At 43.4% G+C, this 26,191-nt stretch overlaps 1 protein-coding gene across 1 annotated transcript in view; it reads left to right on the forward strand.

Annotated features, from left to right (window-relative positions):
- Positions 1 to 26,191, forward strand: part of KCNH1 (potassium voltage-gated channel subfamily H member 1) — a 378,677-nt gene that overhangs the window by 45,112 nt on the left and 307,374 nt on the right. The window contains exons 4-5 of the mRNA XM_042975709.1: positions 1,176 to 1,304; positions 9,265 to 9,383. Of these exons, the coding sequence (XP_042831643.1) occupies positions 1,176 to 1,304; positions 9,265 to 9,383 (248 nt within the window). The remainder of the gene's footprint in view (positions 1 to 1,175; positions 1,305 to 9,264; positions 9,384 to 26,191) is intronic.

A 26,191-nucleotide genomic window follows, 5' to 3' on the forward strand; every position in this document is an offset into this window, starting at 1 on the left:
AGAGTTTGCTGTGATTGCCAGCAGAGACCCAGGTACCTCTTGGGGGTTTATTTCCATCTCCAAGATTCAGTGAGTTGTTTGCTTGTTATCTTCTTAAAATAAAATAATGTATGTAGAATGCTGAACACCATGCCTTCTCTAATTCTTAACATGGAGAAATACTTATTGTATTTTAACTTGAAAATGGTTATAAAATAGCATGTAAAGTTTTATCCCAGTTATGCAAAATTCGGCCAATAGTTATTAAGTTATTTCCCAGATGCTGTTTAAGGACCTGGGGTATGAGAACTAGGTAGGGAAGAACCTACCATTTCTTTGTGTCTCATTAATTTTTGCATCAGAGAGTTGATTGGTGTGGCTTGCTGTGATGTCCTCTATAGTCCACCCACCTCTATATGTCCACCCACCTTCTCCTTGTGTAGATTAGGGCAGTGCTTTGGAAGATCTCATTTATCCCCCATTTTCACTCAGGAATAAGGATTGGAAGTTAAAACACATTTGTTGAGCTTCCTAAAGCACTAATATAATCACAGCCTAAAGCCACCTGGAAACCTCCTTTTTGAGGGAGCCTATGCTGGGAGAATCATCGTGGTGGTTCTCCTTCTTCAGTGCGTTGTCACCTGCCCCATTGTATTGGACCTTTTGGATCTTTATTTTTGGGAGAGAGACTTAGAAATATACCTTTTTGGCCCATGGTTGATTGAGCATGTGAGTCAAACTGATGGATTCCCAAACTGGATTTTGACAGTAGGGCCTTTTAGCAATGGAAATTGGAGTTTGCGTGGTCTGCTGTCCATGGTTGGCAATGCCCATTGTTGGTCCCTACTGTTTACTTGTCCACTGCATGGTCTAAGGCAAGTATGTAGGCTTCTGTACCTTAGTTCCTTCTGTAAGATCAGGAGGTTCTTGACCCATTTTCTAATCATTTTGCAAGGGTTAAGAGATCTACACTTACAAAATTATTTGAACTAAAGAAAATCCCTGCCAAATAGTCACCATGAAAGTTTTTTATTCCAGCAAGAAGAGGAATTAATGGTATGATATCCCAGCACCTAAAGGAATGAGACCATTCAAAAATGAATTAATATGTGTACCTATTCATTTCCAAGTCTTTATTCCATAGCCCCTCACGTGAAAATGAAAATTACTGACCGACCTTTTGATGTCTCTTTCAGGGACACCTGTGTGGTTCTTTGTGAAAATTGCTCCAATTCGAAATGAACAGGATAAAGTGGTTTTATTTCTTTGCACTTTCAGTGATATAACAGCTTTCAAACAGCCCATTGAGGATGATTCATGTAAAGGTTTGTAATTCTGATTTGTACAAAAACATTTATGCCTTTTTCCCCCCCTGTGGTGTGTCTCCCATTACGGAGAATTTGAGGTTGCCAAGGCAATCTCTGCACAAAGATCAAGATTTAAACTCAGATTTGTGTTGGGTAAAGCACTGTATCATTCTGGAATGTATTAAGCGGGAGAAGGGGAGGAGGAAAAAAAAACTTTGTTTAGGAAAGCATTTGAATCAATTTTATACCTTTTGTAGCTTAACCCTTTCCAGTAAAGGTTAGACAGAAGAAGGTAGTTGGGCACCTTTGGTATCAGCGGAGTCTTTGTAGGTGTTCCCAGGACAGATCTCAGTCATGTAAATGAGGCAGTCCATGGCCACATTCATCTTACTTGTATATAAACTTTGTTAGATTTGACTGACATCTCTCCCTCTGTGGTTGATGGAGCTATGTCTGTGGCTGGTGAATTCATCGGAAACATGGTATTAATGAGGCCAGGGTCTTGAGTAGCCTTTCCATATGGGTCGTTTGATCAGCTTGTGACCACAGATTTTAGTGCTCACTTCAGCCACATCACATGCACGTATTGTTTGAATAATACTGGGGGCCAAGGAAGGAAATGGCTCAGGATTTATACAACATGTATATGCTTGAAGAGGTTCCACTAATCAGATGTACAAAAGATGGCTTGTGATTCCCAGAGGTTTGGGATTAGGGGGTGTCACAGCCCTCTCTTCCATCCGTCTTCCCGCATGCACGCGAGACAGTCAGGAGGCCGTCAGCTCTTCTTTTTTGCAGTGCTTCTTGGCTCTGTGGTTGATTTTCCAGCTCTCTCTGAGAACTCTGCTCCTTGTGGTTTCCCAAGATGCAGCAGAGAGATGCTAGAAGGGCCCGGGCAAGAGTGAAACTGACAAAATTGTGATTGTTAAAATGTGCCTTAGAGGAGGAAAGAAAAAGCATTATGTGGGTGCTGAATCCTCTAGCACATGTGGATGCTCACATTTACAGAGTTCAGAGCACAGTCCTGTGTAGACCAGTGCATCCTATTTTTTTAAACTGATAACGATAACCCAGTAAATCGATTTTAGCCTGCCTTTTGATTTTAAGACGACTGCAGATGTCAAGTTTCTCGGCCAGTTCCTCAGCCTCCTGCAGTCTCCTTTTTCTCCTGCAGATCTGTGATTCCCTGATTCCTAGTTTCTGACTTGAAGATTCCTCAGTGCAACAGGGATTACATGGTGATAGACTCACTCATGATTAAGGGTCACCCTTCTGCCCTCCAGAAACGCCATTGGCTTTTTTTAACTGAATAAACTCATAGATCCTGTTTTAAAGGCAGTCAGATATTTTGACATTTGCTTTTGCAAGTTTTCTCTTAAATCTTTGAAGTAACGTGGTTTGGTTGAGTCAGCACACTTGCGTTTCACCACCACTGGAACATTTTTGGGTGACGTGCAAGTATTGTTTAGTAGGAAAGACATACCCAACAGAGAATGTGCCACCTGGGTGTCTGCATTTGGTTCTTATGAAACATGAAAGAAGAGATAAAAACAGTGACGCGGTGAGGCTCACCTAGGTTTATTTTCCAGGAGTAAAAAATGCTCTACTTCACTTAACCTGCCTCAATGATGCATTTCCTCGCTGATGAGAGTTTTGGTACGTGCACACGCACCCACCTTAGTGCTCCCTGCAGGAACGCTGCTAGTGGATCATCCTTAATGTCTCCTCCAAGACGTGACTTTGTAAGCCTGTACATTTTAAATGCCATGATGGGTATGTTCAGACACTCCCACTTTTATGTCACTGTGGCCCTGGCTGACGTTGATTTGGTAGTCCACTTGGGACAAGGTCAAATTTTATATTAGTCCGTTTACGATAGAAAAGCATGACAGTTCTCCAGGCCTTGTTAGTTGTAAGTCTATAAACTGAAATTCTGGCTGCAAGGATCAAATCTAGGAAAACATGTTGCTGTGTAGCTGGGTTGTTCTCCTGACTTGACATTTCTTCTTGGATGTGCTCTCACATTGAGAGGTTCTGGCAGGTCCAACTGGGTTTTCAGTACAGCACCTCAGTCAGCAATAAGAGTCTCAGAAGTCTTGCTGACCCAGGCTTGTTTAGAATTCACTTTTGAGATGGAATGGAAGGGTGGATTATCCCAAACCCCAGAAATCCCCAGATAATTGCTCTTTGGCATAGCAGCACAAGATGTTTCCCAACATCAGATTAGTCTTCTTTTTAGTCAACTGTGCTCAAATTGTCTTTAAAGTGACTTTATTTTCTCTAACTTTGGGGCTTGGGAGTGGGATAAGTGCATCCAGTAGTGACACGAGAAAGCCACTTGGTGCCTAACATTTTCCCAGAAACACTCCACAAAGTGGTAAACACACAGGGTAATCTTCAGTGGACTATTTTAGCATCTGACACAACGTAACTCCCCTTTGGCGAGTGATTGGGCCACCCCAGACCCCCTTTCCTTTAGTGTATCAGTTCTCAAGCTCCTTTTTATGAATGATCTGGGCCCCTGGACTTCCTTATCTCTTTTCTGTCCATCTTTTGACTACTTCCTTTGCTCTCTGACAAAAGGTGTCCACAGGACCTTCCTTTGGACAGAAAATGCAAGTCGAGCTAGGTTTGCTGTTTGGTAGCAGCTCTGGGGTGTGTGTATATGTATTTGAAGTCAGAATGACAGAGTAGGTGGGAATTCTTGGCTGAAATGAGAATTGAATCTCTCACTTTTCTGTTATTATGGATAATTGGTAGTGGGGCTGCAGGACATTTTTCTCTGTCCTATTCTCGCTTCTCAGCTGGGAGGCTTGGGCAAGTGGGTAGAGAAGAATTCGATGGTAAGGCTCAGGGTTTGCTCTCTGCATTGCTCCCCAAAGGAGGAGGATGGATTACCCCTCTTGTTTTGTCTCTTACTCCACCAAATAGTCTCACACTGAAGGAGCGGATTCATTTTCAGAGACCCACAGATTTAGTGCTACATAGTTAAACTTGAGCCAGATTCAGATAAAGTAGAGGAATGTAAAACTCCAGAGGAGATTTTCAAAGGCCAAAGATTGAGAATATTCAGGGGTGAGGCCTCTGGCAAGCTGCTGTAACTGCTGATCTGTCCGTATGTCTTCCTGTGGGATATTCGTGAGGCACTCTTGGGAAAGAAACCGGGCAGTGGATACCAGCCACAGGTGCCTTCCGCCCCTTCAGTATTAACATTTTATCCCTCTGCCCTTAGGATGATGGAAAGGTGATGATTTAGTGGCTGCTCCTCGAAGAAGCCACCCTAGATTTTTGGTTGTTTCTATAGTGATAGGGAAAAGACCAGGGGAGGAAGACTTGAGGGTGCTTGGGCAGTGTCCACACTGACTGTCCATCTTGGTCCTCAGTGTCTTCTGTGCTCTTGTGTATGTTGGGTTATGGCACCAGCTCCTCTAAGAGAATCTGTGACTCTGCAGATTAGGGCAAGCTTGGCCTCGCAGCCTCCCCACCGAGGTCAGGACACCTTACAGTCGTCTCCTCTTCAACTTCTACTCAAAGTGACTTGGCATGATTTCCCAAGGGAGGAGCCTATATGTCTGTCTTTTCTTGTATCCCTGGACTTCTCCTTGGACGAGCTAGAATTTCATTTCATCCCAGAGTCATCTCTTCTTCTGGCCTAGGGAAACACAGGGCTTTGTAGGCTAAAGAAGCCTAGTGGGGGGCTTACCCCAGTTGAAACCAGTAGCCATCATGTGGTCAAGGAAGGGGGAAATAGTTGTCCTTACTAAGCATGGAGAAAAGACCTAGTAAGTGCTTTTTAGCTGATTGCTGGATTACATATTGTGTTCCCTTTCTTCTATCCTTCTTCTCCCATCATGCCTCCTCTTCCCTTCCTGCCCACCCCCTCTCACCCCAAAGACACACAGGAAGTGTGTGTGCTGAAGAGCTAGAGGTCTGCCTAAAGCAGAGGGGAGTGTACAAAGGAAGGAGTGAGCTGTTCTGCTGGTGGTAGGGCAGGATCCCAGAAATGTTCCCTTAGTTTCCTCGTGGAAAGTGACCATTGGACTTCCCCCAAGGAAGATTGTCTTGAGCTAGGTTCTCATTGGGTTGTCTCCTCCCATTTGGCCTTTTGGACAACAGGAGCTCCGTTGTTTTCAGGAATGTTTCTCCTGATGGCTTTGGTCCAAATTATACAAGGTATCTTCCATAAAATCCATTTGCTCCTCTTATGTGTTTTTAATCTCATTGCATGGCTCTCACCCTAGTCACCCAAATTGGGAACCCAGAGGCTGCCTGGATTGCTACAGTATTGTCCAGGCACGCAGAGTCTCTTGCCTGGGGTCCTAACTGGTCTTTTATCTATCAACCTTGTTTTTTATTTTTTTAAATGTTTTTATTTATTTTTGAGAGAGAGAGGGAGAGAGAGAGAGAGAGAGAGAGAGCGAGCGCATGAGCTGGGGAGGGGGGGGGAGAGAGAGAGAGAGAGAGAGAGAGAGAGAGAGAGAGAGAGAGAGAATCTGAAGCAGGCTCTAGGCTCTGAGCTGTTAGCACAGAGCCTGACATGGGGCTCAAACTCATGAACTGCGAGATCATGACATGAGCTGAAGTCAGATGCTTAACTGACTGAGCCACCCAGGCACCCCTATCAACCTTGTTTTTTAAAATCTACCATTCACATTACCATTCTGTCTTTTGTCTTTTTTCTTCTTCTTCCTCCTCTTCTTCTTCTTCCCCTTCTCCTTCTTTTTCTTCTTCTTCTCCTTCTCTTCTTCTTCTTCTTCTTCTTCTCCTTCTCCTTCTTCTCCTCCTCCTCTTCCTCCCCCTCCCCCTCCCCCTCCTCCTCCTCCTCCTCCTGCTGCTGCTTCTTCTTCTTCTTCTTCCTCTTCTTCATGTTTATTTATTTATTCTTGAGAGAGAGAAAGTGCAAGTGGGATAGGGGCAGAGAAGGAGAGAGAGAATCTGAAGCAAGCTCTGCATTGTCCGTGCCACCCTAGATGTGGATCTCAAACTTACGAACTGTGAGATCATGACCTGAACCAAAGTCGGACACTCAACTGGCTGAGCCACCCAGGCGCCCACCGTTCTGTCTTTCTAAAGTGAAATCAGAGTGTTTCCTCTTCCCTACTATATTTGAACTCCTCCCTGGTTCCCTATGGGTTTCAGAATGAAGTTCAGATTTCTCAGTTTGCTATCTAAGTTGTTATCACCAAAGTTCTTCTCCATCTGGCCCCTGACAACCACTTTAACATCACTTCAAGCCACTGTCTACACCCCCCTCCTCTCTACCAGTCATGGCATTTGGGATGTCTTACTCTTCACTGACATGTTACCCTATTTTATGATTTTCGCTTTTGTAGGTGCTGTTCCTTCTGTGTGCAATGTCTATCTTTTCCTTCTTGTTTTTAACTCCTACTCATCTTTCAAAATTTGTCCTAGTGTTACCCCTTCTGGGAAGCCTCCCAAGCCTGGATTAGATAGATATGCCTTCTCTGGACAGTCTTGACCATAGCATCCTATACTCATCTCTGTTACAGAACTTAGCTAATGAGCTAAGTCATGGCTTATGTCATGGCTTTTAAAATTTATTTGCCAGTCTTCCCTACTAGAGTGCATGCTCTTTGAAGCCAGAGTCTGTATCTTATTTATCTTAGTATCTCTAGTACCTAGCACTATGCCTGGTATATAGCAATTATGTTTATGAATTAATACATGAATGAATGAAGTTTTTTCATCTGGGCAGGCAATGAGTCCTACTAGAAAGTGTCTGTAGTTCAGAAAGAACATGGGGTGGAACTTGAGGGAGAACTTATTTCCTTCCATCAGAACAGGCAGAGCATGGCCGTCCTGGTAGAGATGTGATGGAGAATTTCACACTGCCTGTCCGTTTCCCCATCCAACACCCACTCATCTTCCCATGCTGTCCACTGAGGTAGCTGAGAGCCAACTCCTTTAAAAGCCACATTCTTAGAAAGGTTTCAGGGCTAGCCTGAGCCTGGGGAAATGCCTAGAGGTCCAGGGATCTTTCTTTTCATCCCTTGTGCTAGATAGACCAGGACCCTGAGCTCCCTGCCAGGCAGGGTCTGGGGTATCTGTCCTGCCACCTCCTTCCTATCATTGGTCCCAGAGTATGGGTCATGGTGGTGGTAGTAGTGATGGTAGTGGAAGGGTAGGTTGTGGGTTAGGTTGGGGGGGGGGGTGTTGCAGAACCCTCGTTGATGTCTGCATGCCCAACTATGTTTTACCTGATTGAAAATTATACTTTCTGTTCTTGAAAATCATTGTAGAATTCAATTCCAGTTTTGTTTGGAGCTGAAAGAGAGCCTAACTCTGAAAGAGACTTAAAAAAATTCTGGTTGACAGCTCACAAAAGCAGATTCCAGTGAGCATCTTCATAAATGGTACATTTAGGGGAGATGTGAAACCCCTGCAGAGTCTGGGCCATCCCCTCCTGTTAACATTAATGGGACCCCTACTGCCTGACTACCATGTGTCTCTTTTCAAGCTGACTCCAGCAGTCCTATTTCTCTGCTTAATGGCATCAGGATGGATGAAAATGCCACTGTCTTTTATTAAACCTAGAACTTCTGGAATAAGATAATAAAGCACTGATTTGCTATTCTTTCCATGTTGACAAAAATTTATCCAGATCATGATTCTTAAAGGTGCAAAAAAAAGGGCCATTCTGCTGCTTAACTTCATTCCTCTGGATTCCAAGTCTATCTTGGAAAGGTGCTCCAGGGTAGAATTTGGCAGAACTGAGGTCTGCTGCAAGGTGTTGAATACTGCCAAACACTAAGGGATAAAAACCAAAAAACATCACCTAGTCCTGTTTTTAGCTATCATGTAAAAAGAGCCGGGTGCTCTGTTTACTTGCTATCTACTCCACATCTAGGTCTTTGGAGCACCTCAACCCCAAGGTTGGTCTTGAGAACACTGCCAGGGTTTCATGGGTCTCTTGAGGCAATTGCCATGGTCATAACCTGGATGCAGATGAGTTGGGTTGCTGGGTATTGGAATGGACAGTTGTCTTTGGAGATAATTAAATGCAGTAAAGATCACTCATATGTCTTAGATTCTGCGTTATGGAGGGGGCTGGATTGGAAAAAGATCAGTATTTTGCTTTTCCTGGAGGAGCTGGTCCAGAGTGCCAAGGAGGCCTCCAGACAGCCTCTGTTTCAGTCTGCTAACCTGAGCTCACTAAACTTAGCCCCTTTGTTTTACCGGATAAATGCACCCTGCCTTTAGGCAGCTAGAGTATTTTAATTTCCACTTTACAGATAAGGCTTAAGCAATTTAAATGACTGGTTGGTGATCACAAAGCAAGCTGGAGGCAGAAATGGGACTTGTGTCCAGATTTTTTTGCTCCAAGTTCGGCTCTTTGGGATTCTTGTTATTTGGAGGAACCTGTCACCAACTGTCCTTCCCCCATCCCAGAGCAGACTAAAATATGCCTGTGCTTCACCCCCCCCCCCCCCCCACAAGGGATTAGATTCATTTCTCATTCCCCTGGCTTTGGAGAATGCATTGCATGGGATAGCCATTTAACTGGCTTGTCCACATAGCACTTGGAACCTGCTTGGTCTCTACTAGATCAGACTACGTGGGGGTTGGGGGCAGCTTGAGCCCAAAGTCTGAGAAATATCTCAATTGCCTGGCATTATCTGGCAGAAAAGCCTTGAGATAGAATGGAAACATCTGGGTTCTGGACTCTGTAGTCATCTGAGCACTCTGTGCCCCAGTTTTCCTATTTGTAAAACAGTACTAAAACCTGTCACAAAGCTATGATTAGGATAATGTGAAAGGGGAAGAGTAAATTGTGACACAAATTTGTCTAGGTGCTTTTTTGAGCAGCGAGTCTGGGCTGGGAGGAATACAGAATGATTCATGGGAGCCCAGGAGGACAATGGGTGTATGTGCTTCTGACAGCTTAACTTGTGGTGTGAATGTCCATGACCTTCAGGACATGGTTGAAGCTGTCCTTTCTCTCCTCTACATGCTCCAGGCTGGGGGAAGTTTGCTCGGCTGACCAGAGCACTGACGAGCAGCAGGGGGGTCCTGCAGCAGCTGGCTCCCAGCGTGCAGAAAGGCGAGAACGTCCACAAGCATTCCCGCCTGGCTGAGGTAAGGGCAAGGGGCCAGCTCGTCTTAAACCGCACTTCCCTGTGATCCCTGGGACTGAGAAAATGCCACAAAGCAAGTGTGTGGTTTGGTATGGACTTTCAGGACCCTCACACTCATGTGTTGGCTGGGCTGCACACCATAATGAGTGACTTTGGGAAAGTGACCTAATTGCTTTGAGCTTTGTACTTTCCCATATATAAAAGGGGCCTGCAGACAGCTCTGTTCTAACGTATTGAGGTTACAGGTGTCAGTTCACTTTTTTTGAGGGAGTAGAGAAAGAACTAGAAGTGCTATAGACATGAAGGGGTTTTTACTTCTAAACCATAAACAATTTTGTTATTCAAGCAATACATATTATTAGAGGGGAAAAAAAAGGTATAGAAGCAAAAAGAAAAAAAACAACAACCTGTAATCTCACTAACCACATGGCTTTATTATAATTTTTGTATACATTCTTTAACTCTTTTCTTTGCATATATTGTCTTTCCTAAAGCCTAATAAATACATTTTTCATGTTAATATTTATGAAGTTCAGATGTATCTAAGAATCAATGTGTATATTTGATACGGTCGTGTTACCTTTTCTTCCCTTTCTATAATCATGAACATCTTTCCAGGTTAATACATGTACCTGAAATTCTTGTTGTTCTGGTAACCTTTGTAGTAAGGAAAACCTGTGACAGGTGGTATTCTCCCTTTTACTGGGACAAATGAGCAGCTGGGATGCCTGGACTTAATGAACCCAAATTACTGGACTCTGGCATCCAAATCACTTATTATCTGCCTTTGATGGTGTCTGGTCCTCATTCTTTCCACTCAGCCTGGTGGACCAGATAAGAGCATTATACCCTGCACACAGCAAGCTTTCATTTTAGCCAGAGATGACTGTGTATGTTGTCTCTCTGCCTGGTGGTGGCCACTCAGTTCTTGACCCTTGCTCCGATGCCAGGACCCTTTCTGGCCTGACTCCTGGCTCCCGGACTCCTAAGAGAGAAACTGCCAGCATGGTGTGGCTCACAGGGGCGCTGCGCACAAGTGCACTGAGTGTCAGATGCGTTAACTGCAGATCTCCTTGCGGCATCCCAAAGCTTTGGCCAATAGTGGGAGTGGGAGGATTCACCTGTGTCATGTTAGAGAAGGAGAGGCATTTGGAAGCATAGTTTTTGGTCATGATGTGGGCTTAGTATAAGATAGGAAGAATAATAAAGGAGACCTTTTGTTCACAGCCTGCACTTTCCTTGTTGGGTCTTTTGGTTAATAAAACAACCTCCTTTGGGGCTGTTCTCTGCCTTGCTGACTCTTAGCCACTCTGCTTGCCGTTCCTTGCACACACCTCGCCTGCTCTTCTCGCAGATATCTGCGGGGCAATTCCTTCACCAACTCCAAGTCTTTGCTCAAGTGTCATTTTTTCTGGGTGGCTCCCTGAATCAGGGTTCTACCAGAGAAACAGAACCACTAGGATATTTGTATGTTAAGAGATTTATTGCAAGGAATTGGTTTATGTGATTGTGGGGGCTGGCTAGGCAAGTCTAAAATTTGTAGGGCAGCTTGGCCAACTGGGAAAAACTCTTGGACGGATCTGATGCCAAAGTCCACAGATGGTATTTCTTCTCCTGCAGTTCTGCTCTTAAGGCCTTTCAACTGATTAGGCAGGGCCCGCCCAGATTATAGGGTATACTCTGCTTTCCTGGAAGTCGGCTTACTGTAGCTATCACATCTACAAAATTCCTTCACTGGAATGCTTAGATTAGTGTTTGATCAAATAACTGGGTACCATGGCCTAGCCAAGTTGACACATAATACTAACAATTACAGTTCATGCCTTGTCAGCTTGTCATACACATTTACTTAAACCATACTTAATCTCCCAATAAAGACAGTAACAAAGTCATACTTTCACTTAACATGCTCCCCTTATCCTGCATATAACCAAAAACATGCCAGCTCTTCCCACAGAAGAGGACACGAAATCCTTGGGTGATGTTCACTCTTCCCCTTGATACTCTGTCACTTAAATACTCAGGTGTAAACTAGTATTAATACATCTTATGTTTGTTGATAGGGGGCAAGAGAGGGAAGAAAATAGAGTATTTGCTTAATATATGTATATATACATATATATGCATATGTATGTACTATACACACACACACACACACACATTTGTACGAAAATGAAAATACTCATAACTCCTAATTCTCTCCTGCTCTTTTTCTCCACTTAGTCCCTTATAATGTACCATATAGCTTATTCATTTATTCTGTTTGTTACTCATCAATACATCCCAAGTACTTAAAACAGTGCCAGGCACATAGTATATAGCTTATCAGTAGTGGATTTTTTTTTTTAATTGATTGAATTGATGACAGAAAGGAAATGATGTAGTGTTTTTGTCGACCTGTCTGGCAGAAGCACTTGCTCATTGACTGGCAATATGAAGCAGACATCTGGGTCCCATCCCAGGGAATAGTAAATTTTAGTTAGCCTGGCTAGAGGCTTATGGATTGTATCTTTACCAAGAACCAGATTTGGATTTTGTTGATTTACTCAAATGGTTTTCTGTTTCCAATTCATTGATTTCTGCCCTAATGTTTATTATTTATTTTCTCCTATTTACTTTGGGTTTAACTCACTCCTCTTTTTTTTTAGTTTCCTAAGCTAGAAACTTAGATTATTGATTTTTGATCTTTCTTCTCTTCTCATATATGCATTCAATGCTGTAAATCTTCCTCTAAGCACTACTTTCACTGCATCCCACAAATGTAAGTTCTGTGTTCATTAAAAAAATTTTTTTTAATGATTACTTATTTTTGAGAGAGAGAGAGACAGAGTACAAGGGGGAAGGGGCAGAGAGAGAGGGAGGCACAGAATCCCAAGCAGGCTCCAGGCTCCAAGCTGTCAGCACGGAGCCGGATGCAGGTCTTGAACTCATGAACTGTGAGATCATGACCTGAGCCAAAGTCAGACACTCAACTGGCTGAGCCACCCAGGTGCCCCAAGTTCTGTGTTCATTTTAAACTGTTCTCAGTTTAAAAATAGTTTGAAATTTCTCTTGAGATTTCTTTTTTTATCTCATGTTATTTAGAAATGTGTTGTTTAATCTCCAAATATTTTGGGGTTTCACAGCTATCTTTTTGTTATTGCTTTCTAGGTTTTAAATCCACTGTAATCTGAGACCAGACATTGTATAATTTCTGTTGTTTTAAATTTGTTAAGGCTGTTCCACTGACAATAAGTTCCTTAATTTTTTTCAGAGAAAATCATTATTTCTCTCTTACTTTTTTAAAAAAAAGTTTACTTATTTATATATATAGAGTGAGCACGTGTGTAAGCTGGGGAGGGGCAGAGAGGGAGGGGGAGAGAGAGAGAGAGACGAGAAACAGAGAGACAGAGAGAGACAGAGAGAGACAGAGAGAGAGAGAGAGAGAGAGAGAGAGAGAGAATCCCAAGCAGGCTCTGGGCTATCTGAGCAGGGCCTGACGCAGGGCTTGATCTCATGAACTGTGAGATCATGACCTGAGCCAAGATAAAGGGTAGGATGTTTAACTGACTGAGCCACACAGGTGCCCATCTCCTTCACTTTTTAAAGATCATTTTATAGGGTACAGAATTCTAGACTGGTGATTGTTTGTTTGTTCTTCTCTCAACTCTAAATATTTTAGTCTGCTCTCTTTTTGCTTATGTTTCTGAGGAGAAGTTAGATATACTTCTTATCTTGGCTCCTTATAGGTTAGGTATTTTTTGCCTCTGGCTTCTTTCAGGATTTTTTTTTTTACCTCTGATTTCCTGCAGTTTGAGTATGATGTATGCCTGTGTGTGTTGTCTGTTTATTTAATGGTCCTATATTCTGTTTGTGTTCTGTGAGCTTCCTGAAACTGGGATTTGGCATCTGATATGAATTTGGGGGAAATTGTCAGTCATTATTGCTTCAAATATTTTTTCTGTTTCTCTCTTTCTTCCCCTTCTGGTGTCTCCGTTACACCTATGTTATGCCTTTTGCAGCTGTCCCACAGTCCCTGGATATTGTTTTATTTGATCCTTTTTCTCTTTGCTTTCGGTTTTGGAGGCTTCTATTAAATCCTCAAGCTCAGAGATTCTTTCCTCAGCTGTGTTCAGTCTGCTAATGAGCTCATCAAAGGCATTCTTCATTTCTGTTAAGAGTGTTTTTGATATCTAGTATTTCTTTTTGGTTCTTTCTTAGAATTTCCATCTCTTTTCTTACATAACCCATCTGTTCTTGCATGTTACGTTTTCCATTAGAGGCCTTCGCGTATTAATCATGGTTGTGTTAATTCCTGGTCTGATAATTCCAATGCCCCTATCATACCTGGGTCTGGTTCTGATGCTGCACTGTGTCTTTAGACTGTTTTTTGGCTTTTGGTATGGCTTGCAGTGTTTTGAAAGCTGAACTTGACGTGCTGGGTAAAAGGCACTTGGGTAAATAAATAGGCCCTTAGTGGTGTGGGAGTGAGGTGTCAGGGGAGAAGCAGCATTTATAGTCCTATAATTAGCTGTTCTAAGGAGCTTATGCCCCCTGGAATGTGAATTTCACGAATGTCTCTCAGTATATTCCCTACTTAGGCCAGGCAAAATGCATAGAGGGGCCCAGAATTGGATATCCCCACCCCCCTATCAGAGAGGCTCCACAAAACCTAATACATTAATTAGGTTCTGGTTCAATAGTTTCTCCTGAGGGCAGACTTTTTTTTTTTTTTTAAGAAGAATAGAATGCTCTCATGTATTTCAGTATGGTTACTTTTCTCCTCCTCTTCAAGAAGCATGAGAGTATATTTTTCTTTGATTTTCACTGTGAGGATGGCTACAGGTCCTGGAGGTCAAGCTCTCAAAACCATGAGTGGCTCCCCCTGGAACTTGTAACTCTCAGACTTGGTCACACTGAGCCACCTGCAGCTTAGATTTCCCCATCCGGCACTAGTTTTTGTGCAGGCTTCTGCTCATGGAAAGTTGTTATTTCTTTTATTCACCTGCCCTCTTCTCCAATTTTGGTACAGCACTTTGCTGTGAAGTTTCGCTTCTTGGATGGATCTAAGAATTGTAGATTTTTCAGTTTGTTCAGCATTTTTACTTGTTGTTATGATGGAGTGACAGTTTCCATTCTGAAGTGGAAGTTGGCAGGTAAGTTTTAAACAGAGAAAATGTGTTCCCTGCTCATGGCCTGTCGCCAGTTTCCTGCTCAGTTTTCTCACTGGTAGGGGCCACTGGCCAAATGGTGATTACGAGTGTGGATACTGCAGACCTCTCCCACTTCTGGGAAGGTGTGGACACAAAGCCCAAGTGGACTGGAAATAGCAGTTTTGCTTTTGTGTGGATTGCATGCGTTATTTTCAAGGCCACCTCATTTCCCTGGTAGACTGCTTTCCTGAGCTCAGGCAGTCTGGCTTTAGTGCTCACCTTACTCCTCAATATCTCCCTCCTGGACTGATCGTAGGAAAGAAGGAGGCACTTACTGTATGCTATGTTCTGGGCTTCTTGTCTTTCATCCTCTAAACAACTTGGAGCAGTTTTACAGAGGTGGAAACTGGGGCATAGGGAAGGTCACAAACTTGTTCATGGTCACCTGGCAGTAGGGGGTATGAGCACCTGTTCTTTTAGCGGGCCAGTTTATTTTCAGATCTTCGTGCGTGAGTCAGGCCAGAGGACCCTTGTCAAGGGTTGAGTTCTGTGGGGTACACATGCTGAGTAACATCTATGAAGGAGAAGGGGGAGGAAGCAGCACTGGGGGAGGGGGGCATCAGACCACAGTGCAGATCTGGTAGAGGCTCTGCAGCCTGACCGGAGCTTTGTAGCAGAGATGGCCTGCTGGGCCTAGCAGGGGGGTCCCATACAGGGCACAAGGGCCAGGCCTCTCAGCCACCGTCTTGCTCAGTCAGTGGCAGGTGCCTCAGTGGAAAGTTCAGGTTTCTGTCCCTGAGGAAGCTAACAGGGGGCTGTCCACTAACTGCACCTGCAGCTGGGCAGAGAATCCTTTCTGGAAGTGGGATCTGAGGGGTTGTGTTTCAGAGTTCGCTACCACACTGTAATGCTTTCTGCCTTAATAGGGAGGAGAGGCACAGTCAGTGTATGGAAGGGCATCACTCCTGCTTAGAGGATTCCGCACTGCGGTTTTCACACAGGGCTGACCCTGCTGGGGTTTGGTCCATCTCGGAGCATTCTGCCGCCATGCCAGCCTCTCTGTCTGGAACGGCTGTGGGGAAGACATGGAGGGGAAAGCACCTTTCCCTGTCACGTCCTCTTTCAGTGCTTCCCTGTGAGCGAGCCAGCTCAGGATATAATGTAGATATGCCATCGTGACGGGCACATTATTCAGCCATGTGCCCGGGGGGTGCGTGGCCCAGCTCCTGATTCTCACCATCTCACCGTAAGGACACTTGGTACATGGCACGTGTTCTGCTGTTCTCCACGCCAGTGATCGCAGTGATGGGCTGAAGTAGCATTGCAGGTTCCAACCCACTGAGCAACTTACTCAGTTGTGAGAGTTCAGGCAAGTCATTTCACCTCTAAGAGCTCCCATTTCCTCCTCTTCCTTCTCTTCAAGTGGAGGGAGTGAGTTCAAAGGAGAATAATATGTACCCACAGCTTTGTTCAGAGTAGGTTCTCAATGCAAACACTTTGGCATATAGTAAATGCTCAACGGTATTAACTTAATATTAAATTTTCATTTTTGGTTCTTTAAATCTTTATTTAAAAAGTTCTCAAGGGGCGCCTGGGTGGCTCAGTCAGTTGGGCGTCTGACTTTGGCTCAGGTCGTGATCTCACGGCTTGTGAGCTGTGCTGACAGCTCAGAGCCTGGAGCCTGCGTTGGATTCTGTGTCTCCCTCTCTCCCTGCTCCTCCCCCACTTGTGTGCACGCTCTCTCTCTCTCAAAAATAAACACTACAAAAAAAAATTTTTTTTAAAAGTTCCTCAAAAAAGGAACTTTGGGACAAGATGGATGGACATTGAGTACAGTGCTAAGTGAAATAAATCAGACAGAGGAAGGGCAAATAGTGTATGATCTTACTTATATGTGGAATCTAAAAACAAACAGGCAAACAAAAAAACCCGAAGTCATAGATACAGAGAATAGTTGATGGTTGCTAAGTTGGGGGTGGGAGAAATGGGGGAAGGGGTTCAAAAGTGTACAAACTTACACTTATAAAATGAGTAAGTTAGGGGGATGTAACATACAGCACGGTGGCTGTAGTTAACAATACTGTATTGCGTATTTGAAAATTGGTAAGGCAGTAGATGTTAAAAGTTCTCATCAGAAGAAGAATTTGTAACTGTATAGTGATCATTTCACAACTATACACATATCAGATCATTATGTTGTATATCTGAGACTAATATGTTATACGTCAATTACATCTCAGTAAGGAAAAAATTTCAGTTTTCAGAAATAAAACAAGTTCTTATTTATCAGATTTTAAAAGAGAGGTATATAAAGTAAGAAGTGAAATGTCCACTATTTCTTGGAAGTAACCATTTTTAAACAGTATATGAGTTTTATTACAATGTTTGTATATATTTATAGTGATTTTTTAAACAAAAATGTGGTCCTAGCATACAAATTATTTTCCATTGTGCTTTTTTCCCCCTACTTACTCGTGTATTTGGGATATTTCCCTAACAGTACATATGCCCTTCATTCTTTTTTTTTCCCCTTTAAAAAATTTTTTTTGACGCTTATTTATTTTTGAGAGAGAGAATGGGGGAGGGGCGGAGAGAGAGGGAAACACAGAATCTGAAACAGGCTCCAGGCTCTGAGCTGTCAGAGCCGGATGTGGGGCTTGAACTCACTAACCCTGAGATCATGACCTGAGCCAAAGTTGGAACCTTAAGCAACTGCACCACCCAGGTGCCCCCGCCTTCATTTTTACTGGTTCTTTTGTCTTCCACTTCATGACTATATCCAGATCTATTTAGCTATCTTCCCTTGACGGGTATTTATACAGTTACCAATTTTTGGCTATTATAGATAATACTTCGGTGAACCTCCTTGTATGTATATTTTTGGTTTTAAAATAGAAATCTTTTAAACAGAGAGGTAAAGAGTAATTTAACAAGCCTTCTTTTATTATACAATCTATATAGTGAATGTTGACAGTTTCTCACTTCAGATTCTTTTGTGAAAATTAAAATATTAAAGATAAAGTTGAGGTCCTCTTTAAACTTATTCCTAGAGGTAGTCATTATCCTGAAATTGTATATCTCCTTACTACTGGTGTTTTAATATTTTTATCACTTATGTATTTAACCATAAAGCACATATAGTATGATTGTGTGTATTTTAAAAATATATTTGTACAAATGATATCATACTGTTATATTTTATAACTTGCATTTTACACCCAACATTGATTTTTGAAAGCTTTTTATTTGAAAGAATTACAGATTCACAGGAAGTTGAAAAACTAGTATGGAGAGTGGTTCCTTTCACCCAACCTCCCTCAATGGTAACATCTTATATAACTGTCCTACAATAGCAAAACCAGGAAATCGACATGTGTAGAATAAGAATCGCGTTACTTAAATTAAAGATTATATATGGGCTTTACCAGTTTTTACATGCATTCGTGTGTGTGTGTGTGTGTGTGTGTGTGTGTATGCATGTAAGTGTATATTTAGTTTTGAAAGGAGCTGCCAAACTATTTGCCAATTGCAGTTGGTTATATCACTTCATCTTCCTACCAGCAATGCGGTTTCTCTACATCCTTGCCAGCATTTGATATTGACACTCTTTCTCATTTTTCACACTAATGAATGTATCGTGATAGCTCATCGTGGTCTTAGTTTGCATTTTAGTAAATGGCTCAAGATGCTGAACATCTTTTCTTGAGCTTGTTTCCAACTACAAGCTTATTGGGTAAAAAGCTTATTCATGTCTCTTGCCCATTTTTAAATTCAGTTCTGCTAACATTTCTTTCTTTTTTTATTGCATTAAACATGTAGGCATACTTTAAAATCTTCTCTCTTACCATTTAATTTTCTCTCGAGCTTATCTACAGCTAGAGGTTTTTGGTGGGAGTCTGTTGGGTCCCCAGTTGTGGAGGCATCTGGATATGGTGGTTGAGTGTGCCTGTACCGTATATCATAAAGTTTCCCCAGGGTTCAGACCAGCTTTTCTGTAAAAGTTTTAGCCCTGGGGCTTCCAACCGTGTGCACAGTGTGAATTCCGGCTCCACCCTTGTGTATGGCATACGTTTGGGGTTTTGATTTGTCACACATAACGCTTTTTCTCCCCAAAGTTCCAGACACGTGTCCAGGTTCCTTTTATATGTGGTGGAGGTCTTTTGTTCTGTGTTTCTCTGTCAGGGCAGCCCTTTGTCACCCCAGCCAGAGCCTGTGTGACCCCCTCCTGTCCTCTACAGCGTGCCCCCTCTTCTGATAACCCCGCTTCCAAAAAAACACCTGGGCTGTTTGGTTTCAGCTCCTACTGGCCTCTTTGGTTTTGTGCTCCTGTTTCGCTTCCGATACCTGAGATTTTGAACTTTACGATTTCTTTTTAAATGTTTAATTTTTAAACAGCATCTCAGCATGTTTGGTATAACTGGAAGTTTGCCGTATTTGCTTAGTTCACTCTATTGACTGTTGGCTCTGTAAATACTTGCGTTCATGTGAATATGACAGGTTCCTAGAAGTACGATTAAGGAGACAGAGGGTGCAAACATTTAAAACTTGGTAGAAACTGCCAGAGTTCACATGACAAGGTTGTACCCATTTATGCTGCCTGTCTAACCTCGTGTGCCACTTTCTTCTGTCCCCATTACTGCATGTGGTGCTACTGATTGCTTTACTCAGTCTAAAGTTTTAATATTTAAATTCATTAAATTTTTTTTAAGTTTATTTATTTATTTTGAGAGGGAGAGAGAGTGAGCACAAGTGAGGGAGGGGCAGAAAGAGAGGGAGAGAGAACCCCAAGCAGGCTCCATGCTGTCAGTGCAGAGCCTGATGTGGGGCTCAAACCCATGAACCATGAGATCATGACCTGAGCTGAAATCAATAGTTGGATGTTTAACCCACTGAGCCACCCAGGCACCCCAACATTTTCATTAATTTTTAAAGGAGGAGCACTTACTTTTTTATGTACTGCACAGGGATTTGATAGGATAAATATAGAGGATGCCTGCCTTACATGGTCAGGGATGCTGCCCCAGCCGCCCATCAGTACAACGTGCCTGAACTGCATGAGCTGGTGAAGAACCAGCCAGCAGCCTGGGCAGCTGGACAGAGATGCAGAGAACTGAAGTTTACTTACTGCACATATGCACAGCCACGCTTGCTGTCTGCATTCACAAGTGACGCTCAGAGGCACTGCCTGCTGCAGAGGCAGGTACCAGGTCCAGGATGAGTCTGTCATGGTTCCTAGTTTTCCAGTCTCACAGGCCGGAATCACCGGTGGAGGCTGCCAATATGTATGGGAGCAAAGGGTTATCCTTTTTCCTGGAAGCAGACTGTATGTACCTTGAAATTGGGATTTCCTGCTTCACTTTTTTGCTTTCTAGGTGTTGACTTCATTTGACTCTTCAGACTCAGGGAAGAGTGACACGCTCCAGTGATGCCTCGCTGCTACATGATACTCTCCTGTCTTGGAGAGGAGTCTAACTTTGACAACAGAAGCTTCTGCTACAGGGTTTTGGGCTAATTTTGCCTCTTGAAAAGAGTCATTTTAAATAGAACTGTCTCAGTGTGCTTGTAGGTAGTAAGTTGGTCATTACCGGAGGTATTTGGATGACCACTTGATGGTATTTTCAATGTGAGCTTGGGAAATAAGGATGGACTAATGGCCTTGCCATTGCCTTCCAGCCCTGAAGGCCAGCATCGCTCCATGGGCACTCCCGGTCCATGGGGCTCCTTCTGACCAGCCCTCTCTTGTCTGACGACTGGCGTCTTGTGCTTGGGGGAGGACTCTTGGCTTTTCTCCTTGGTGTATCATTTTGTGTATGGTTTATTATATTTTAATAAACTGTTTATTCAAGACAGGCAGGGGAAAAAGCAAGTGATCAGTTATACCAGGGATCACCCATACATTTGATTTTGGTAAAAAGTTATAAATGATCATGTGAAATGATGCTTAAGGATATTCTGTAGTTTTTTTCTTTTCTCCTTTTCCTCTCTCTCTCCCTCTCCTTCTCCCTCTCCCCATCCTTCCCCCTCCCTCCCTCTTTATTTTTCTCTGTCTTTCCTTCTTTCCTCTTAAGAGATAAGATGAGATAGTAGAATGAGAAGAGGATTTGGAGTCAGATTGACCTGAATTCTCATCCAAAACTCCACTACATTCCAGCTGTGTGACTTTCTGAAAGTTACTTCACCTCACTTATCTTTCCTCATCTGATGAAATAAGGATACTACCTGCCCCGAAGGATGGTAGTAAGGATTTGCGATGCTTTACGACAAAAAGGGATCTTATCGCTTCCTGCTTAAAAATCCTTTAATATCATCTCGCCACTTCTTTGGGTGAATTTAAAATTTATGTAATGACTTACAAAATCCAGCTCATCTCTCTCCAGCCTTATCTGGCTGCCCCGGCTCTCTCTGAGCGTTGTCGGCCAGGTGGCACTCACACCGGTCAAACTCTCTTGCCTCTGGGACTTGGAATGTGCCCTTCCTCTGCCTGCAAGTTCTTGCTCCTTCTCTGGCTGGGCTAGTTCCTATCCATTCCTCAAGTCTCCAAGTAGACATCACACCTTCCCAATGGTCCCTGCCCCACTCAACGCCAGCTCAACCTCCTCAGTCCCTCTCCTTGCCATGTGCAATTTCCATGTTGAGCACTCATGCTGCCGGGAATGCTGTCATTGAATATTTGCCTCTTCTGGTGGATGGAAGGTGTGTGAAGGCAGGGACATTGTCTCTCTTATTTATTCTACATCCGTGCCATCAAACGTAATAGTAAGTGCTTGGTAAAATGTTCATTAAATGAATGAAAGAAGAAGGAAGCAAGAACCTCATTCAGTGCTTCACACTTAGTAGGTCCTCACTAAATGTCAATTCCCTTTCACATTAACCGCCTCCTCCCTTGTCTGTCTTGGCCATGGTAGTGGAATACTATTTCTTGCTGATTTGGTGGAATGGCAACATTACTGTCATTCGTCCTCATCACTTATTCTCAAAACCTGAATTTAAAAAATTTGGATAAAGATTTCAAAATACAAAGTTAAAAGAATTTCTCAGCAGAAACCAGAGTAGAAGTAAGAAGAGTAAGAAGTAAGAAGAGTAAGAGGAAACCCAGATCGTTACCCTATTACATTTTGTGGGGCTTGGTACTGGACCATGACATAAAGTATATATGGGTTAATACTTTTAACTGCTTCCCACTGCCTTTATCTCTTCCATGAAAGAACAAGGACATCATGGAAAAAGTTCTAAAAATAACACCTGTCTGGTTTATGGAGAAGGGTGTTTATGAGAGGAATTAAACAGTTGTTTAGCTTGGAGTGTTTGAAACCCCAAATCAGGCTTTATTTTGTAACTGGAGCATCATTCTCAGCTTCGTTAACATCCTGCTCTCCCATTTCCTTTGTACATTTTCTGGCGGGGACTGAGTTTGTCCTCACTCTGTAGTCATAAAAACCAAAATCGTTTCTAAATAGAAACAGAGTCTGTGTTAGGGAAGTGGGCGGGGCACGGGGGGGTGGTGGTGGCGCGTTTGCCTGGAGTAAGGGGTTCTGAGGGCTAGGGTTTCTCTTTGCCCACAGGGGGAGGATGTTTGAGAGAGTCGTGGTGGATGATGGGATGGTGGTGTTTGTGGGTTGTCCTGTGTCCTTAAATGATCAGTGAAGCCAGTTTGGTTGGTGAATCGTTGAGTACGTTGGGGCCACTGTGAAAGAGGAAGTTCCCTGTGTCTGACCCTAGGCCCTTCTGCTGCCATCCTCCCCGGAGATGATGGCTGCCACCCTCCAGGAGATGGCAATCTTGAGGCTGTTTGCTCCTCTGACCCTTGTTAGGACCCATCCTGGCCATGGTGGATTGGCCAGGTCTTCAGTGTCCCAGGACAGGAAGACTTTACAGTTTGCCCATGATCTTGTCCACTGCTCCTCCCTATTCAGCCCGCATCATCTCTTTCCTGGAATTCTGTGGTACCTCATAGCAGGCCTCCCTGTGCATCCAGGCTTGCCTCTTCTCCTTCTGTCACCCGGATGCTGGAGTACCTTCGCACACAGCAGTTGATTATGAACCTCCCTTACTTAAAATTCTTACCTTGACGTAAAGGGCACATCAAGGTTTGCCTTCCTCTTCCCTTATATTTAGCATCATTTTCCAATTTTGTCTTCTGTAGACACATCACCCCATCAAAACACAAAATGACAACAAAATGCAAACCACTTCTAGGCCTCAGCCACACCAGGCTTCTGCCACACTCAGCTCTTACCCCACTTCCTCTATATAAGCCTTGTGTACACTGGGTGCTGAAAATGCCCTGCCTGTGTTTTGTCTGTCCATGGCCCATCCTTCAAGGGAGGTCTTGGCAATCACCTCACGTCTAAGCTTTTCCTGACTACCTAAGTCAGTTCATTGTCTCTTTTCCTCTGCTCCTGAAGTACTTTTATACATGCATCTCTTACCACTTTTGTATTATATTTTAGTAGTTTGGTTGCACATCTCTTTTCTCTTCAAAAATTTTTTAATGTTGTTGGGATGGGCACTGGGTGTTGTATAGGAAACCAGTTTGATGATAAATTTCATATTTAAAAAAATAAAGGAATGCCAAGGTCTCTGGCATAGAAACTCAAAAAAAATTTTTTTTAATGTTTATATATTTTTGAGAGAGACAGAGAGACAGTGTATGAGTAGGGGAGGGGCATAGAGAGAGGGAGACACAGAATCCGAAGCAGGCTCCAGGGTCTGAGTGTCAGCACAGAGCCCGACGTGGGACTTCAACCCACAGACCGTGAGATCATGACCTGTGCTGAAGTTGGATGCTTTATCGACTGAGCCATCCAGGCACCCCTTCTCTTTTCCTCTAAACTGGGATCTTTGGATCCTCATGGGTGACTTTGGTGTCCAGGTGTTCATGGTTGTTTCCATAAGAGTCCATAGAATTGATGGGATCTCTGAGGCCATTTTATTTTGCCTTTTTTCCCCCCAAATAAATGTATTTTATCAGTCTTCCTTTCTTACAAGGCCATTTTAGTTCTGTCATTCTTGGTCTTTGAGGAAGCCAAGGCCGTTAGGCAAACAGGATGTACTTCATGAGCTGATTGCTGGAGTCTTCCTGATTTTCACCCAGGATCTCCTGAATGAGAGAAGATATTTGCAAATGATCTATCCAATAAGGAGTTAATATCCAAAATATATAAAGAAGTTATATAAGTCAACACCAAAAACCCCCACAAATAATCCCATTAAAAATGGGCAGAGGACGTGATAGACATTTTTCCAAAGAAGACATGCAGATAACCAACAGACACATGAAAAGATCCTGAAGCAATCTTTTCCTTTATGTGTACAAAAATACTAGTGTTTGGATACTGCTTACCTATTTACAAGAAAAATTCATACATGTACACCCATATCTATATCTCTATTTTTGCTTGACCTTCACAGTATCTATCTGAAATAAGTGGTATTAGCTTCATTTTTCAGTAGAGGAAACTGAGGCATGGGGACCTCGCTTTGCCTGAGGCTCATCAGTAATGAAGCGAAGATTGACTTCCCTGATTTTTTCCTTGATTCACAAGGGAAAAACATGAGCTGGGAGTGAGGCATAGCAGAGGGCAACACTTGAGATGCTCTAATTTCTAATCTACTTCAGTAGGAATCACTTTGTGTGGTGACCATCTTTTGACACAGAGGGTTTCCGGGTGAGGTGGCTTGGTCCCACTTCTTTCTTAATCTAGCTAGGCGTGGCTTGGGGACCATGGCATATGGTCTTCAGGGAGATAGGCTCTGGCCAGTGTGGCTGGTTTGGGACTTTAACTGGGAAGGCCTAGAGAAGGTCTACACTGGGGGGGTGTTGCTTTCGACCAGAAGCTGGGTTCATAAGATGACAGGGTGATGTGTTGCCATCATGCAGAGGCCTTGTGGAAAATCTGTAGTTTTCAAGGGTCCTACGACAGAAGAAAAGCATTGAATTAGGAAACTGGGCTTGGTCATCTGCAGTATGATTGTGAGCAAGCCCTTTTGCCTTCTGGGCCTATTTTCCCAATTTGTAAAATAAGAAAAACACCGGCCTTCCCCTCTCAGGAGGTTGTGTGAGATGTGATGACGTATGTCACTGTGCTGCGAAGGGTATTTCAGACTGTACAAACAGATTAGTGAACATACTTGAAGGCTCGGAGTTGGCAGCCTGGCTTGCGCTCCTAGCTCTCTGCTTACTCAGCCCTGGTATGACTCAGGGTGAGTCACTTTGTCTCTCTGAGCCTCTGTTTTACCATCTGTAGAACCCCCTCACAGGGTGATTACGGGGATTCAAAAATCCAATAAAGGATTTTGGAACTAAAAGCACTAGAGAAATGTGACAGCCAGACAGATGTGCCTCTTCTTCACCTAGGGAAAAGCCCTAACTCCAGAATCAGTGTTTGAGATGAGCATTCTTTGGCATCATCAGTAATGGCCTGTAATGAGCCTTTCCGGTGGGCAGAGCCTGGGACTGGGTGTTGTAGGGGGAGGAGGGACAGGGAGAGTGTGACACTTGGTGAAGTAGTATCTGCATTTGGGGGACTCCTGGTCTGATTGGGCAGATAGGACAGACACAAGCCTGCTCTTGGAAGCGCATTTTGAAGGGGCTTCCAGACCTCTGCTTTGGAAGCTTCTACTGTACGAAACGAATCAAATGAAAGAAACTAGAAGCTCGTGTTCATGCTGACAAATGCAGAAAAGAGGTGGGGAAGATGACTGGCTGCTATGGTCCCTGGGACCGCCTCACCAGGTCATTGTGTCCTCACGTCTGGGGAAGCTGTTCCTCTGCAAAGCTCTGGAAGTGTCACTGAACATCTAACATAAGGCAAGCCTCTTATGGCTGGACACAAGGTGGGCATCCCATCTCTTTTGAATCTGAACTCGAAGACTTCCTCCCTTGGGAGGACACTAACCCTTTCCCAGATAATGATATTCTGAATGACTCTGAGAAAGCTTTTTCTCCTGAGGATGACAGTCCTGGAGCTCATCAGAGTGGTGCCTGGTCTGAATCCATTTCCAAACACACTTCTGAGGGGGGAGGTAGGCCAGTCTCACAGGAATCTTTCTGATCAACATGCATAATTAGTCCTTTGTCACTGGACTCTGAAAAGACTGTTGAAGTCAGGTAGTTAAATGGATGCAAAATATTCTTTTGATCAGGAAACTTTTCTTAAGAATATAGGTTATCATGAAAAAGTTGCTTCATGGATATTTCCACCTTATGTTTTCTTTTTTTCTTTTTTTTGAGAGAGAGCATGTATGTGTGCACGTGCAAGTGGTGGAGGGGTAAAGGGAGAGGGAGAGAGAATTCCAAGCAGGCTCCATGCTGTCAGCACGGAGCCTGATGTGGGGCTCGATCTCACAGCAGTGAGATCATGACCTGAGTAGAAATCAAGTGTTGGACGCTTAACCGACTGAGCCACCCAGGCGCCCCTCCACCTTCCATTTTGTATAGGTAATTGCTAAAGAGTTAACATGAGAGTAAAATATATAGGATCACCAAACTACAAAAGCTTGACCTTCTGGGAATCATTTGTAGCCTTTAGTATAAAGATTTGGAAAAGAGTGTCACATTTATTCTGATCAAATATCCTAACATCTGAGTCTACTCCCAGAATGCAGTTACCCCATGGTTTCAGTGTGAAAGGCTACATCTCAGAGATGGAAGAGAGAAACTGAATTCGAGTCCCCA

Source organism: Panthera tigris, chromosome F3 (genome assembly GCF_018350195.1).
Source record: "Panthera tigris isolate Pti1 chromosome F3, P.tigris_Pti1_mat1.1, whole genome shotgun sequence".
NCBI lineage: Eukaryota > Metazoa > Chordata > Mammalia > Carnivora > Felidae > Panthera > Panthera tigris.